The sequence below is a fragment of the Cyanistes caeruleus genome, chromosome 1 (genome assembly GCF_971803275.1).
Source record: "Cyanistes caeruleus chromosome 1, bCyaCae1.hap1.1, whole genome shotgun sequence".
NCBI lineage: Eukaryota > Metazoa > Chordata > Aves > Passeriformes > Paridae > Cyanistes > Cyanistes caeruleus.
The window spans coordinates 81,372,869-81,390,104 of record NC_141701.1 but is presented as its reverse complement, the minus strand read 5'-3'; the positions used below and the strand labels follow the sequence as shown (position 1 = coordinate 81,390,104).

At 34.9% G+C, this 17,236-nt stretch overlaps 1 protein-coding gene across 1 annotated transcript in view; it reads left to right on the top strand.

Annotated features, from left to right (window-relative positions):
- LOC111923877 (uncharacterized) overlaps positions 1–17,236 on the top strand; it is a 164,077-nt gene that overhangs the window by 78,281 nt on the left and 68,560 nt on the right. The window contains exon 3 of the mRNA XM_086894071.1: positions 14,449–14,582. Coding sequence (XP_086750197.1) covers positions 14,449–14,582 — 134 coding nt within the window. The remainder of the gene's footprint in view (positions 1–14,448; positions 14,583–17,236) is intronic.

The following is a 17,236-nucleotide window of genomic DNA, read 5'->3' as shown; positions in this document are numbered from 1 at the left end:
GCCAATACAGATTATACAGGAATGACAAAGGATAACAAAATTCCTAAAAAACATGCCTTTGTTCAACATCTGTGTAATTAAAGAAGGTACAGTGGTAGCACAAGATTGCAAATGTAGCTGCTGAAGTTGTTTAAGGAAAAGCAGCCTTCTTGCTGTTCATTCTATAGGATGGCTAAAATCTATGGGTTGTGTCTCAGACGGTTTGAGAGCTGCTCCCTGAAGAAGGTGACAATTCCATTTCTGCCATCACCTTCAACCTTGGCTTGGAACCACATGAGTCTGCCTTCCTCTTTCAGTCTGACATCTGCCAGAACCTTAACTGAACTGTTTGGTTGACTTAGAGTCTGATAGAGAGCTGCTCTGTGTTGCCAGGTGTCTTTATTGTCATTTCAGAAGCTGTAACAAGTCAGTGCAAGAGAGGGAAGAGCAATGTGATCTGTGATCAGGCAGAAAGCTAAGGCAATGGCTACAGCTCTTCTAGAATGAAAAATCAGTTTAACCCAAATTTTAAGAGGGTTCTAAAATTCTAAAGAGTATTTACAGTTTCCTGTTAGAACAACAGGAAAATATTTTTCAAAACAAAAGCATAACATCCCTGCAAAAAAACCCCAAAATACTAACACAGGAAAAAAGAACAAATACCAAAAACCCCCAAACCAACAAAACCAAACCAACCAACCAACCAAACAAAAACCCAAACACACAAAACCCCCCAAGCAACCAACCCCCAAAAAGTAGTTTGCTTTAGTTGTAAAACCAGCTATCCCCAAGCATTTTAGAGGAAACAGAAGTGCAAGAGAGTGTGATATTTTAAAGTAAGTAATCTATGTTGTGAAGACTTATGATTTCACAGAGTACTGAACAATCACAGTACTATGCACAGGGCTCAAGGATATTATTAATGGCTAAACTTCTGTTGTCACCTATGTCCTTGTTCTTTCCCATCTTTTTATTATCTTTCTGTAACTGAAAAATCACAGTACACATGATCTTTTCTTCTGCACAGTGAGAAGGGGAAACCTGAATAACAAGAGAGTTACTTTCTCCCTTTGCATTTCTATACAAAAACTCTATGACTTCTCCATAGATATCTCTAGTTTTGTCATACCTGTTATTTGTTTGTGAAAGACAGCTCAACTACTTTTTGTTTTATGGCAGTGGTTATATCAGGACTGACGAAGATGATTTAAAAAATTCCTCTAAATATCCTCTGGTGTGCTGCAATCCATGCAAAACCAACACATGAATTTTATGGGACAGTCACTATCAAACCTTATAGTTCATTTTTAAATATCATCAAGGAAATAAAAATAAAACATGCAAAATTTTCAAGAGATTGAATACTTTTATAAATTTTGAAAGTGCTTTGTTATAAAACTCATCTTCACAATACTGGAGACAATTTTCATTTGTTTTATTTCTATACCTTTGTAAGAGTATTGCTGTGTAATGAATGCCATGACTGAAAAGCAAAAATTGGCAATTCTTCCTACAGTGAGTACCCCAGAGGTTACACAAAGTAAGAAACCATGCTAGAGACAGAGTCTATAAAACCAGCCCATAGACACTCCATCCTATTTACACACAATAGTGTTTTTTTGATTGTCAATGTCTCTAGTTGAAACATTTTGTTTACAAGTAATGAGTATTTTGTAGGCTTCATTCTGAAAACATTCTTTGCCCCACAGCAATCACTGATGATAGTTATGTAGCAGTTGAAGCAAATATGCACCTGATATAGCCAGTTAGAATTGTTAAGATATCAAAAGAAAAATAAAGTGTTAACCTTTCTCTCTTCCATGTCAGGCAATGCAGTGCAGTTTAGATTTGTTTTTTAATCTTGCTTATTTCAGTAGATTTCCTCTGGAAGTTGAATTCCATCTACAGTTATTCAGTTTTCATCTAAATAGTCATCTTGAAATTTAACGTGAAATGGGAATATAAGGATCTTCATAGCAAGTTGAAAACCAACAAGTGCTCTTTTACATTTTGATCTCAAGTCTGGAACAAAGCATTCAGATCTCAACCTGATAAATGCTAACTTTTGAAATTAAGGTGATGAGCATTATTTATTGTATTGTGGAAATAAGCCCTAGGTTTAAATCAAGGTATTGAAAAGAACAGGTGCTGACCTAGATTACAAGAGGAATATTGAAAATAAATATATTTAAGTAAAATGTGACAAGTTTTATAAATCATAACAAGCAAAATGTCAATCATTACAATGTAACAAGCAAGATGCAGACTTCTTAAAGACACTATAGTGGCAATTGTTGATTTTTTGTTATTTGACATTTTCAGTAATGACTAGAAAGAGCAAATAAGCAACGTTTTTAGCTAGTACTTTGTCAAGTGATAGAGATAGTGATAAAAGTCAAGGAATATTGTGAAGGTATGTTGTGAATGAGCAAGAAAACTACAATGACAGCCAACTGGGAAAATTTTCCACATTTGTAAGGGTTAGAAGTAGATGACTAGAAGATTCCAGCTGTAATGCGGTTCAAGGTAGCAGTAGATATTTTATAAAGAAGGTTTCACCTATGTGAAAAGAAATTGGAAGTTTTTATTTTTTGTCTTCGTGTGCATGATAATAAGTCTATTTATGTGCCTTTGATATGAATGTACATATACTACTTGTTTTCTTACATTTTTCTTTAAAAGACAGGTGTTGACAGATAAGAATTTAAATGTAATTACAGCAGATTATATAATAAGGAAGGGAGTGGAATTATGTGTTGATTGGCTGAGCAATGCCTACAGGCAGGAGAGAGCATAACAATAGATGTGTGGGAAAAATGAAAGAAAACAATTAGAACAGCATTTTTTAAAATATGATAACCAAGAGAAATTGCTGTAGAGAGCAAAGCACTGGCTCAATGAGAGACACATTCTTCTGAGTCTTGAAGAAGTTTTACAGCAACATATTTTGTTAAAGAGAAGTGGTGAATTCATTTGACCCCAAGAAACCCAAAATATGTCATTGAAAAAAACCCACACCTGCATTAGAATCATGGAATATACTATTTTTCTTTGAATCCCTGATTTTTTTGATTTACATCTGTTTCCATAAGTGACTGTACCATTTTCTTCACTTACAAATTTAGTTAGTATGATGTATGAATGTGTACTGTTAAATGAAAAGCATAAAACATCTTAAAAAAAAATCATATTTTTTTTTTAAACAGAAGCTTCTGCTAGTCATATCCTATCCACCATAAATCAGTGATGGAGATGATCATAATTGTCATTACAGTGAGCATTTAAAAACTTCAAGTATTTTCAAAGGGCAAATAAGAATACATTTCTTTAGCACTAAAGGGGCAATTCACTGTGTTGTTTGGGATATTTGTATAAAGTATTTTAATACTGTCCACCTTGAAGGTCACTGGGGAATAAAATGGGATTCCATTAACTAAACTGTAATAAAACTAAAATGTAATGATAATGCATGTTGAAGCTGATCCTTAAACCCTTGTTATCTTAGGTCCCTAATTATCTATTTGTACACTAGAATTCTACAAATTGCATTTCTTGATGCTATTAATACAGCTAAAGTGATACAACTACTTCTGGAATGGAGACAATTTGTTTGATTCACAGTTTCTTCAAGACTAGTAATTATTTTCCTCTGAAAAACAATTATAGTTCGAGGAAAAAAAAGTAGGTGTAATTGATGGACCTGTAACAACATTCTGAAGCCATAGGCCATTCAGTATTGTGCAGGATTCACTCAAACTACCAGGTCCATTGCATTTCCTGGAAGAACATGGACAATTGTAATGAACGTGGACAGAATGACAGAATACTTCACTGTGAGTGTACTCACAAAGCAGGCTGTGTGCTTGAATGTACCACTGATGAGAAAAAGTTTTTATGCATGGTAAGTAAAGCCAGGAAACTGCATCCATTGAGAAATAGAGATGTATAATGACAGAGAAGAGGTGAAAAGTCCCAGAATAAAACCTTGGTATGTAATGAGGAAATTAATACCCTTTTACAGGGAAGGAGCAGTTCGACTGATTTGGACAGAACTTCCTAGAATGTTTCATTAACTATGTAAGCACAGTGATCCTCAGCCACAAGTGCTTGTCCCCATTCTGTCCTCTGTGTTTTGCACAGCTGCAGGAAAAGAAGAAAGGAACTGATCAAGCTGAGAAAACAATCTTCCTTTTAGTCCTTGTTCTTCCTGATGACAAGTAGGATAACTTTTTTTCCTCCAGTAAACAGTATATTAACTGAAAAAATATAAAGTTATTAGAGACTACAAAAATACACAAGCCTTAGGTCTCAGAAAAAAAAAAAAAAAGTTGATTTTTTCCTTTCAACTTTCTGTAAGTTTCACTTTAAAATACAGGAGTATAGCTATGTTTAGAGCTGATATCCTTCAAGCAAATTACTTAAATAACTTAGGTAAAATGAAAAAAAAAAATTATCGAAGTTAGCAAACAAAGTATTCCATTGAAAAGCAAATAAAATAGTTTGGTTAACTAAAAAATATTTATGACTTTTCTTCACTGAAGAAAAAAATCTGAACAAAACCAAAATCACTTCTCTATTTTTCCCTTTGGTGTTCTTTTTTTCCCTTAAAATCCTAAGAACTGTATTAGATGTCTTTCAGTTGAACTGTAACACCTGCACAGAGAGCATTCTAAAAATACTGTTCCCTTTTAAAGAAGTCAAGTAATTGAATTTTCACTGATCTAAGAGAATTGGTAATACTTTGAACTTCTCAGGATTAGAGTGATTTGCTCATTCTTTGTGTAAGACAGTTCTGTTTTTTTCAGTTCACACATTTTACAAATAAAGTGAAGACATTGGCTTCATTGATCAAATCTGTTCAGAGCTGTCCTTACTAATACAAGTTTTGATTAATCTTCAACTGTAGATTTTACCTAAAGAAATACTATTCTTTGTTAAAAAAAACCAAAACAAATATGAAAAATTGCACAGTCACAATGGTGTGACTGAAAACACACAGCATGTAATGCCTTGAAATTTTATCACTCAAAGCATTACATAATTTCAGTTCTTTGCTTGTGAACTTTCTATGCTACAAAGAAAATGTTCTGTGAGGAACAAAAATATTTTGAAATATGTAATAAGCTTTATATAAATCACATGAATTTGTCATGGACAGAGTAAAGTGTCATGGACACTAGTAAAGTTTATTGAAAAAATTCAATGCATGCTCTTAGGTCCTGGAGCTTGGTATGAAGCCAGGTATTTCTTGCAAGCCTTGAAACTGTCTCTGAATGTACTTATTAGTTAGGTTTTGAAGGGTTAAGTCTCTGAAAAGTTTGTTGTTTTTTTTTAAATACTGCTGGTACTTCTCATGAGTTGTTGAGAAAATACTGAGAGTTCCACAACTTATGGTGTAGTTTTGGAAAGACAAGAGCATTTCTTTGGATTTTGGACACAAAAATAATGTGAGGTTGTTAACAGAGAACTTGAATTAAAACCTTTTTTTATGAAGTCTGGGGTGATGAGTGCTTAGCTGCTACACTGATAATTCTGACTTATGAACATGCTTGGAATGCAAGGAGCGGGATGTACTTTAGCTCTCTACTCCCCCGAGACACTCCTAGGCAGCTAAAACAAACTACATAAGTAAAGTTCATTGCTTTCAGAAAAGAGCTCAGACATTCTGTTTTTTCAGATCAAGCCCTGCATACTTCAGCTCAGATAAATACAGTTTACATTTATGCATTACCTTTAAAATAAAAATCACTAGATTTCCATTTAGAAATAATTTTAACTGGCACTGAACTGCTATAATTTTTTCAATAGATAACTGCAAAATAGATCTATTATTCTACCTGAAGACCCTCATGCTAAAGTTTTTACATTATATATATATATATATAGATAGATAGATAGATAGATAGATAGATAGTCATTTTATCTAAAGATCATTTTAATAAATAAATTTTGTAAGAGAAGGATTGATAGCCTATCACCTGGGAGCTGTTGTCCAAATTTGCCAAGGTTCATGGTTCACAGCCTATCATGGTCTTATATTAAACCTAGGTATTTTTTCTGCAGTTTTCAGTTCTGCCAAGTTACATATTCAAGGCAGATTGTGACTGTGACAGTGTCAGTGCTGTAAACATTCCATTATGTGTACACACCCTAAAAAGCCTTTTGATTTGTGTGAACAGAAAAACAGATTTATTGGGATAGTGAAGTAACAGTAAGCAATGAAGTTTACTGTAGTTTGCACAGGTTTTCACTTTCTCATGACTGCCTGAAGTAAGCAATCATGTTATCCAGAAAAGATCAGAAAATAATTCTGTCATAATTTATAGGCAGAAAGTTGGGAACTTTCTTTTCAGTAAAGACTATGAAACACCAAGGTGACTGCTTCAGAAGTATCAGAAAAATGTCATACTATCACTTATAATAACTCATAGAGTATTTGTTTGTCTCAGCAAGGTTGTAGGTGTCTTCTTTCTTAAAAAGTAACTCAGAGCTCTCCACATATCAATACTTCCTGTTGATAAGGCAATTAAAATTCAGTTGAAATGTCCAGTTTTCATCTCAAAGGTTAGTGATGCTTTGAGCCACAGTGTAGCTATATTTCTGAGAGAAATTCGTTATTATGCAGCTGAAAGGGAAATACTTTATTGTTTCCTATTGTCAAGGCATTAATGAAAGTGCTGTTTTAAAAATAGATAATGGTTCAATACTTGCAGCAGCTAATGCAAATGTAGATGTTGGAAGATGCCATTCTGTCTAGAAAGTAGTGAAATCTAGACTATTTTATTTCTGCTTTATGATCAATTTAATTCATAGTTCCAAATTTTTGAATGCACATGACAAGGGGTTACCATTTTGTATAGAATATTGCTTAATAATAGTTCTCAATTGTTTTTCCAGGTAAGAGAGGAATTTCAGAAGATATTTCATCCCCTCAAATTCAAATTGCATGGCAGTCAAAATGCACACTGAAAACACATAGATATATAAAAGAAAGATGGTGTTTGCTTTAAAGACTTCAAGCTTTCTTCCACTACTGTCATGTTTTTTCGTATATTTCACCTGGAAGGGTACTCACTCAATGTGAGTAGTACTAGACCTAATGTCTCCAAAGACTTTTGAGACAAACATTTAGAGCTGTAGAACTTTTATCAGCTTTGGATGAAAGAGAATCTGTTTTACAGAGAATGCTAACACAGCACTGAGCTAAAGCAGGGCTAAAAACAAGATCAGAATATTGTCTTTATTGCTTGAGATTTTCTGAAACAAACTGAAACAAACTTGATTCAAAGCATTTTATATCTTGATGCATAAGTTGCTTTGGAAGGGGCTGGTGGTGGTGTTTGTGTGAAATGTGTATAATCTCAAATAGAGCATAGTCCAAATAGAGCAAATAGCTCCCAAAGGGAAGGGGAGCCAGGAGTCCATCATGGTGCCACCAGCAGCATCATGGTGTCACCACAAGGGTCCCATTTTGCCCCGCCTGAGCAAGACAGAAAGGTCCATAGGGACAAGATAGGATCTAGGACAAGACAGAAAACTGAGCCAGCAAGTTGAGATTAGATCCGCAAACAGCAGCCAAGGTTAACCACTGATCAGCTGTGATCAACTGGCAAATCCAGAGTAATGAGGTGCTCAGCCTGCAGAATGGGGTCTGGATCAGCAAGGTAGATAGGCACAAGACTGACTGTGATGCAAAGAGGGAGCAAGGGTGGGAGCCTTAGCTTGAAAACAGTTTCTGAAAGAAGGCAGGGTGGATTCACTAAGTGCTCCAACTTCATTAAGAGCAGCTTTATTCATGGTCGCTGCCTGTGCTTTTTATAAATTGACCCTAATCCAAACCATCAAGAATGGGGAGATGAGCTCAGATGATCTCTAACAGAACAAAACTGTTGACCTCAGGTCTCCCTGGAGTCTGAAATTGGAACTATTTTAAAAAGAGGCCTGATAAATCATCACAGAGTTTTGCAGGAGTCTAAGGCCTAGCTTCAGGAGTAGGATGGAAAGGGAGATCTCACTGAGGCAGAAATACCTTTCTCAGTTAAAGTTTCTTCTCTTCTGCTTCTGGAAAAAATGAAGATTTAAAATGCATGTCTTTGTATCTTATATTTTGCACTGTCAGTGAGCTAAGTATATATTAGTGATTAATTCTCTAATATTGTAAGTAGTGGTATGGGCATTGGGGATTTTTTTCTTTCCCTGGTTTTTGGTTTGGCTTTTTTTGTTGTTGTTTTGTTTTGGTTTGTTTTTTTGTTTGTGATATTTTTGGTTGGTTTATTCTGGTCTTTTTCTTGTCAAGGAAGTCACAGTATGAAAATCAGGTTTACTGCTTTCATTATAGTGCCAAGGTAATGCAGTTTTAAGTGCTGGAAGATTCATGCTCTTTTATCCATATAGTTCCTCTTCATTAATCTAAATAAACAAGACTGGAGTTTATAAAGAAATGGTTCCGTGTAAGATAATAAATACAGTCCATGTTTGTTTCTTGCCCAAACTGAAGTTAGCCCTGCAGGAAAGAGCCCTGTATAAAAAAGGGATAATTCAGAAAACAACATTATCACTTTTTACATAGCCTGTGACTAACCTATGCACTAAAACAACTTAGCTGCATGTTTGGACCTTTCTGTTAGGCTACTTTGATTTTTAATTATGTTTAAAATATTAATCTCAATGAAACTGATTTTATCTTGCTTGAGTGAAAAGCAGAGGAAGCACTGGTAGAAGGAAAGGCAGCTAGAGGGCATCAGAGGTCCCTTATTAAACTTGGTGGCACTAATGTGTACTCTCCCAGGAGTACAATTAAAGCTAAAGTGAGATGGTGGCACACTATATACTTTAGCAAAGAATTGGTTGATAGGCAAGAAATCATTTCAGCAAAGTAATGAGAAAACTGTTCCTCTGAGATGTGCTGTGGAACTAACATGCATAATTTTTTCTCAGTCTCAGAAATCCTGCAATACTAATAGACCATAGAGGAAAAGAAAATCATTAAGCAACCAGGAATGAATCCTTGCCTATTTTGCAACATGATGAACAGAAAATAATCCTCTTTAACTGTGCCATATTTGTTTTATTACACTGATAGTCTTATTAGTATGCTGAACAGTCTTAAATAATGTTATTTCATATTCAATTTATTGTGACATAGTGAATTCTAGATTTTTTTAGTCCAGTTATAAAATCAAACAAAATTGTGTTGGAAATAAAAATGGAACAGGCATTAATACTCCCCTACAGGTGTTAAAACTTTTTTTTTTCCGAAGAGTTTATGTGTAAAACAACCCAAACTGGGTCACGTTTTTTTTTTTTTATGCAGACAAATTATTTAAAAAAATAATACTAACAAATCATCCATGGTACAGATATCCCTCACTTTCTCCTCCCCTTGCTTCCCACCTTTAAATGTTTGCTTATAGGGATTTTTTGTAGATCTGTGTATGTATTCATGCATAAATTTATACAAAAAATAAAGTGCACCAATTATTATATTATAAATTAATATATTTTAATGGATTATCTCTGTGATAAAAAAATTCTTCCATAGCATTACAAAAACTGAGTCATACAACAACAGTGAAATAGTGCTTATTTTTAATGTTTATATTGGACTTAATTCAAATTTACACCATAAAATTACCTGATGAAAGTTTCTTTCAGTCCATCCCTGTCAGAAAAGCTTGGGGACTCTAAATGGGGGTATGCTTTTGGATTATTTCATGACAACTTTATGAAACAGAACAATTCTTCTGGTTAACCTAAAATTTTCATGACCCATTCTCTTTTAAATTTTTTAAGGAATGTTCAGGTGTCACTAGGGAAAGTGCTGGAACTCATGCTGACTATCTCTTCTCCCAGTCCCTTCCTTTCTTGGTCCAGGGGAACTACACATTTTCAGTGTAAGCAAAATATCATGTTGAAAGAAGCCTGACACTTTTCCACAGGCCTGGTCAGCTTTCAGTGAAGTTGAATCACAGTGAGACGGCAGTACACCTAAATTGAGGTTTCAGAAGTGTGAACATGAGGTGTCTCATGTTCAGCATTAGCTATGCACTCATTTGCATATTTCTAATAGATGGTAGCCCTAGATACAGCAAAGTAAGGAGTTCTGCCAAGGTGAGTAGAACATTGGGCTGGTATGTGATATGCAGAGAGCATCATCGTGTGAAGATCTGGTTGGAATTATGCACAGAATAAACAAATTTGTTCCAGATATAAGGAAAGCAGAAAATTGGTTATGCTTAATGTGTCAGTGGCATTCAGGTGAGCTTTTCAGAAACTGTGTGTGTGTATAAATATTTGTATCCTATTATTTCTGAAAGACAAGGGGATAGTTAGTCCCTTTTGTCCTTATGTTTTGCAAACAGAGAATTAAGTGTTTGCACATTTCATGAGAGAACTTGTTTTCAGAATCCAAATAATCTCAAGGGATTCTTCTCTGTGTAAGAGTTGTCGCGCTCTCTGAAAATAGTGATAGAATTGGAAGAAAAAGGCAAATATTTTACTGGGTGGGGGCTGAGCCTTTTTCCCAATGTTTAAATCCTAGCAGAATAACAACTGAAAGCTTCCACATTTCTCAAGGCAGCAATATTAGTTGTCAATACACGAAGAAACTCCATTTGGAAAGTTCAGTTGCTTCTAAAAGAAGGAATTCCCATTACTCTTTGCAATCAGGTTAAAAAAAAACAAAACACAAAAACCTAACATTTCTGGTCATGGCTAGCCATCTTTATGAAACCCACAAGAGTCTCCAAGGAGCAGCCAGGGCTTCAGTATCTGTGGCCCTCAGGGGACCTTCAGTATTAGAATTGTCATAATGGCCCTGGCCTTAGAAAAGGTTAATTAAAATATTTCCAAATAATTTTGCTTTTTCAACCAAAATTTTTAGCTTCATCAAAATACATTGCTCTTAGCAACTTGATAGTATTAATAAAGTATGAATAGGGAATGATTCTTAGAGAAAGGGAAAGGGAGTAACAAGCAGGAAGAAAGGCTGAAAGGTGTCAGTAAAGAGAATTATCACTGGACAGCAGCATCTACAGTTCTCACAGGAGTTCTGTAAGAGGTTTAGTATACTCCCAGATTTTTTTGAATTTGGGCTTCAGGTATTATTTTATAATTACTGCTCCAAAGGGAAAAAAAAAAAGCACTTGCACAGAGGTTTGTCCTACAACCTAGCAAAGTATTTGCATATATTGCCCCTTTCTAACTGGATAGAGAGAGGATTTGAATATCAAAATCCTTCTGTCAGGCCAGTGATATAATGTGCAAGTCAGTAGCTCTTCTCTCACTTAAAGTGCAGTTGTGCTTTGAAGGGAGGTGGGAAAGGACAGAGAGAAATCTTTTGCATGCTTTTGCATGTATCACTACAGAACAAGCCTGACTCTTTTGAATGAAGGAATGAAGGAACTCTTGACTCTTTCCTGAATGAAGGAAATCTGTCATGAGATAGGAAAGGTTTTTCTTTTATCTATATAGATAGGCTCATCTATCTTTTTCTCCTCTACGATTTTGTTCTTTGTCTTCTTTCAGTGCATTCTTCTTCTTTCTCTTATCACTATTTTTTATTATTTACACATTGTTTCACCATTCCAAATTCTGTCTACTCTTTTTTCCTGTTCCTGCTTTATTCTCAGTTTGCAGCATTTTTCATCATCAGGCAGTTTTTTTGTCCTTTTTCTACTTTTTCTCTTTTGTCTCATTTCTCCTCCTCTTATGTAGGAAAGAAACAATAAAGAAAATGCAAGTAAAAATATGCTGGTGCATCCATATGAGACTTTGTAGAATTAAATGCAACAAGCTTGTGATCTGCAGAAATAAAATCAATCAATCACAATTAAAATACCAACCAGTTCAATATTGTAACTCAAATATTTATTAAAAATTAATGAGTGATTACAGTATCTGTTCTCCTGCATATGTCTAGCTTCTAAGTGTTACAGAATCCATTCAGTTTCTTTAAATGAAAAATGGATTATATAAACATGATATTTCATTACTGAGGTTCATTCTTTTGTGAAATAGTGTTATTTGTAAACTGCTTTTCTAACGACAGCTAGTTAAAAACACTATTAGAATAAAACACGTCTGAAGCCCAGGAACAAATAACAATGTACTGCTGGCAGTAGGCTTGGAGGAAAAATCCAGTGTGACTTGCATTACACTGAGCGATTTAATTCTTCAGACTATGTCAAGATTTTATATATGGATGGTATTGTTCCTTGCAATCATTCCAGTCAGAAAGGGACTGCATATATCAGCTGGCCAATTGATTGATTTAAAATAAAAAACTGAAATAAGATACAATGGGGTACAAAATTCTTTCCCACAGATACGGAATCAATATTTCTGTTGCCTTTATTAACCCTTACATGCTAATCACCTGATTAATAGCTAACAGCCAGGCTTGGAGGAATAGGTTTTGGGTTTGCTTTATTTTCTTCCACACTCCTTCTTTCACTTGATGACTTTTTAGCTAGATAGGTAACTGAACCAGCTAAATGCTGTTAGTCAAAGGAGCATGAATGCAAGACAGGGATAAAGAACCTGTAGGATGTAGGTATCCCTGAGATTTCATTATGTTTTGTCTTGATGAACCTTACATAGAACTGATTTTTAACAGAAGAGGTGAACTTTTACATGCAATCTTATATCTGAAATTTTCCTGAGAGGCCAGGCATTTCTCTCTGACACTTAATTTACTTCTTTTTATTTGGGACAGAGCATGGCCTTTGTTCATTATTAAAACAAGCACCATTCCACTTATTTCAGTACAAGAACAGATCCTTGCTAGATGAAATATCATGCACTGTACCTTTTCAGATAATATTCTTCTTCAGTAGGAATTAAAATTCCCCTTGCACTTTGTCAACTCAAGCTGTGATTCTGTGGATGGATGAAAGTATCAGCCGGCAAAAAGGGGAATATCAGCTCAGGTTACACAATTACATTATTTTTCTCAATAGGTCAAAATGAAACAAAGTGTTCTATTTGACTCAAAGTGTTTTTCTTGTAATTTTTTTCTCCACTATTTCTTGACATTTTGGACTGAGTTAAGTTAAATCTTACTCACCAATCTCTAAGCAAAATTTTCCCCATAATCTTGGGCCTTGGTTTTATTTTGTCTGCATCTTAATGTCAAGTGGCTAAAGGGCAGAAGATATCTCCTAGCTGTTTTTTCCTTGCCAAAGGCCACAGAGACCTAGATTAAATACTTACTGGAAAAATGAAAAAAAAACAAAAAAAAAAAGAAAAAGCAAAAAAAAGTTTTCATTTGTGTTTACACTATATTTAAACCTATTTCCTGTAAGTAGTCCAGTGCTCTCCTTGGTATCCTGTTTTACTATTTAGAATAGAAGATATTAGCTATGGGATGAGGACTGCAGAAAAAACAAGCTTCTGAAATGTTATGACAAAGATACAGATTATTGTTTCTTTTCATTCTTTTCTCTGCCAAATAAAAAGCAACAAAAACCACAGCCCTTCTGGAGATGTATAATGATAAAGGCAGCAACTGATGCAGCTGTCTCACTAGATATCTTCAACCAAATTCAATAAAAAATGAGTTATGTGAACTCATGTCTCTGCCTTCCCCATTGAGATGCCAAAATCTGGATGAGTGAGTGCATGATTTGAGAGCCCATGTTTTAGGGATAAAAATAGCTTTTTCTGTTGTGTTTGCAGGTAGATATCTAGGCAGAACATGAACAAGCACATTAATGAAATAAAATCAAGCTTGACTAGAAGAAGCAAGTTTCTGTCTCAGGAAAGGCTTTGTTTGTAGTGCAGTCGGCAGTTCCTTTGAAATAATGGGGCTGCACTGACTGGCACTAATAAGCATGGCCAGAGGAATTTCAGATCAAGAAACAAATGAAGCAGAGCAAAGTAGGACAAAGGTGTTGCCAAGTGCCCTTCTTTCAAACATACAAGGATGTGTCAGTGTAAGAATAATGTGTTCAGATCTGCTCAGCAAATCCAGGAACACAAACTGCAGGTTTGATCAGAGATGGAGAAATTTCCCTTATTTGTGAGATATTTGTGTGTTTATAAAATGACTGGGGCAGGTGACTAGCTTTAGCTGAAGGTTTCTCAGGCTCTCTTGATTTTTACCAGGTCCTAAAAGTGTTACAAACATCTTCATAATGGAGGATGTAACAGTGAATGACTCACAGATGAATTTGTTATGCTGTCAAGTGCTGATTTTCAAACACAGCTTGCTTGTTACTACAGTGGCAGATACACAAAAGTCTGTGGGGATGGTTTTATTTTGGGTTAAGGTTTTTTTTCCCTTGTTTCTGTAGTTTTTCTGCCTATATCCACTGTTTTACATAGATGGTATATTTACATTGGAAACAAGAAATATTAAGAGAGTGCTTAGAAGATAGATATGAATCAGCTGGGTTTTGCCTAAGAATATTGTGAAAACTTACAGTTTCCAAAGTTTCTGAATATTTATCTGTGCATGTTTGTTTGCAGGGGTCCACTACACCATATGCACACAATGGTGCCCAGGTTTGGACTCTACAGGAAATTTCAATGTGCTAACAGTTGGCACTTTATTTGTGGACACACACCCTTTACTTCCAAATGCACAGCACTTCAGCTTCAGGGTAAGAAAAGTCATCTTCCCTCATTTCCTGGTGGTAAAATTAATGGATTCCAGATAATGAAATAACTTCCCTGTAGATCTGGATCGTTCCTTGGTTAGTTTCTGCAGCTAAGGAAAGCACAGCAAGGCCCCACCAATCATTTCTGTGATTGTTCTGGAAATTCTCTCTCACGGAGAGGAAATAACAGGGTTTGTCTTGTTAGTGCAAGTGAAATCAGCTGCCAGGAGAAGGCAGCATGAAGGACCCTGTGGACAGCAGTCTCCCTGAGAATGATCTTTCTTCCTTTTGGGGGAAACAATTCTTTCAAATTCCTTATGTTAGTCTGTAATGGTAAAAAAATACCCAAAGTTGTCAACATCGGGACATAATCACAACTGCCCATTTTACCCTGAACACCAAGGCAGCAAGTTCTAAATGATTTATCCCAGAGACACAGGATTTGTGCAGCACAGCAAAAGACATGAGGACTGCTCATGGAAGCTGTTGTGTGGGTCTCTTTACTCCTCTGTGCATAATGGTCTCACAGTCAGGATCACTACAGAGATTAACTATGCTGGATTCATATAGAAAAAAAGAATTAATAACTTGGAAATTCTTAGAGTTTGTTGTTTGTAACTGTACATTTTTGCTTGCATATAGGCATTGTAGAACTAATATCTCTTACACTCACCTTGCAAAGTGCAAAGATTTATATTGGAAACATATACAGCCTCCAGCAAAGCAGGATAGGTTGTTGTAGTCTAGCCTCTACTGAACAATACTTAATTTATAAGAATGTGGAACTCATTATAGCTAAGCTCTTATATATTACTGTCTTTTTTGTTTGTTTTCCTCCTCAGAGGAGAGAAATATTGACTAGGGAAGAAAAGTGTATATCTGGAACAGCATTTTGTTCCTGTAAAATTACTATTAATCTGAAATGATTTTCCATTTACTGTATTTTGCTCAGTGATCAGAGGAAGAATGTATTAATTTTTCATTGCATTTGTTTTCATGGAAAATCTGGTGATTACTATTATTAGGATTATGGACTGAGTAATTTTTCCTTGTAACACATGCTTTCATGGGTCCAATTGGTTGTGTATTAACAAAACAAAGAAGCAGTAGAAGTGTTTTTTCCTGAGCTCAGGTAAGAATATAGGCAGATTTATGGGTTTTTCTTTTTCTTGGAGGCTGTTACAAAATATAAAATTTGGTATGTGTCCCCCTTCTGTAGGATAGCTGTAAGAACTTTTTCTTTCCTGCAAAAGAGAAAAGTTTTGAGACTTATCATTGCTTTCCCTATGTGTTTTGTGTGTATCTATCAAAGAGATAAAATTGCCACTCTCCATCCTGGCTTCCGCACATTGTAATACCTTGATCTTTCCTTAATTTATCTGGAAGCTATGTAAACATAATACTGGTGTTCAGTTTCCTTCATAAAAATTACAAGTAGTGTTGTTTCTTGTTCATTCTGAGTACCTCTCTTCTTTTTCATGGTGAGTTACTAAAACTTGAGAATTTCAGTCTGCACATCTTGATTTTTTATTCCAATTCCACATGAAAGAATGATTCCTCAGTTTTCTTATTGTTTTGTAATAGAGTGAGGTTTGTCTTTCATTGATTTCCTTATTTTGGAAACTTTTACAAAGCAAGACTTTATATGCTAGTAGGTCCTACTGGATTATCTGAATTTCTGAACACTAGTTCATCATAGCTCTTATGCTCTATCAGCAAAACACAAAAACAGTTTCAAAACCAGACCTGGGATATCAGTGGTGAAACAGTGCTGCAAACAAATGTCTCATACCCTATCCAATGAATATTTCAGCATTCAATATTGCCTATTGGCTGTATACAGTTGACGAAAAAACAAATGTCATCCTAATATTCCAAGGGTATGTAGCTATAAAAATGACTAAAGAATAGCTAGAATTTTATGTTGCATATAGAACCTACCTGCAGGAAAGCTTTACTTTATGGAGTCATTTAGACATTGACAGCCTAAGATTTAAGAGAAGCCATTCCTGAGTTTTGCAGTATTTTCAAAGTAATAAAATTATGCTCTTATGTTTCTCAAGTTTCACAAAAGTCAGTTAGTCTAGTTTTCTTGCTTCTGGATATGCAAGTTAAAAATGAATATGTATGGACTAGAAATAAGAATTTTACGTTTTTATTTACAATGCTCAGAGATTTTTTGACACTTAAGAGATTAAAATGATTTGTAGCTCTCTACCTATAAAGTGCATTGTGTACTTGAGGTTTTCTATACAAATTTTATTTGTACTGTAATGTAATAACAAGTATAAAAAGGCAGAATTATTTATATTAACAGTAGAACAGCAGCAGTCATTTCTTTCTTATGTTGATGTCTTAGAGATTTTAAAAAGATGCCATATGTACATGCTCAACAAATTTCTTTATGCATTTCTCATCGTATTTTCTTTTCCTGGGCATTTTAGGGTAAGGATAAATTCACTTAATAACTCCGTGTGCCTTCATTTTAAAAATATTGACTATTTGTGTCCTGAATAATTGCTATATTGGTGATTGCTTACAAAAAAAATTTAAAGCTCTGCACAGTGAATAGACTGGTAGTAAAAAATTATATGCTAAATAATTTATTTTTTCAATCTCCCAATCTAGGAGAAATGATCTTGCTCTAAAAACAAACC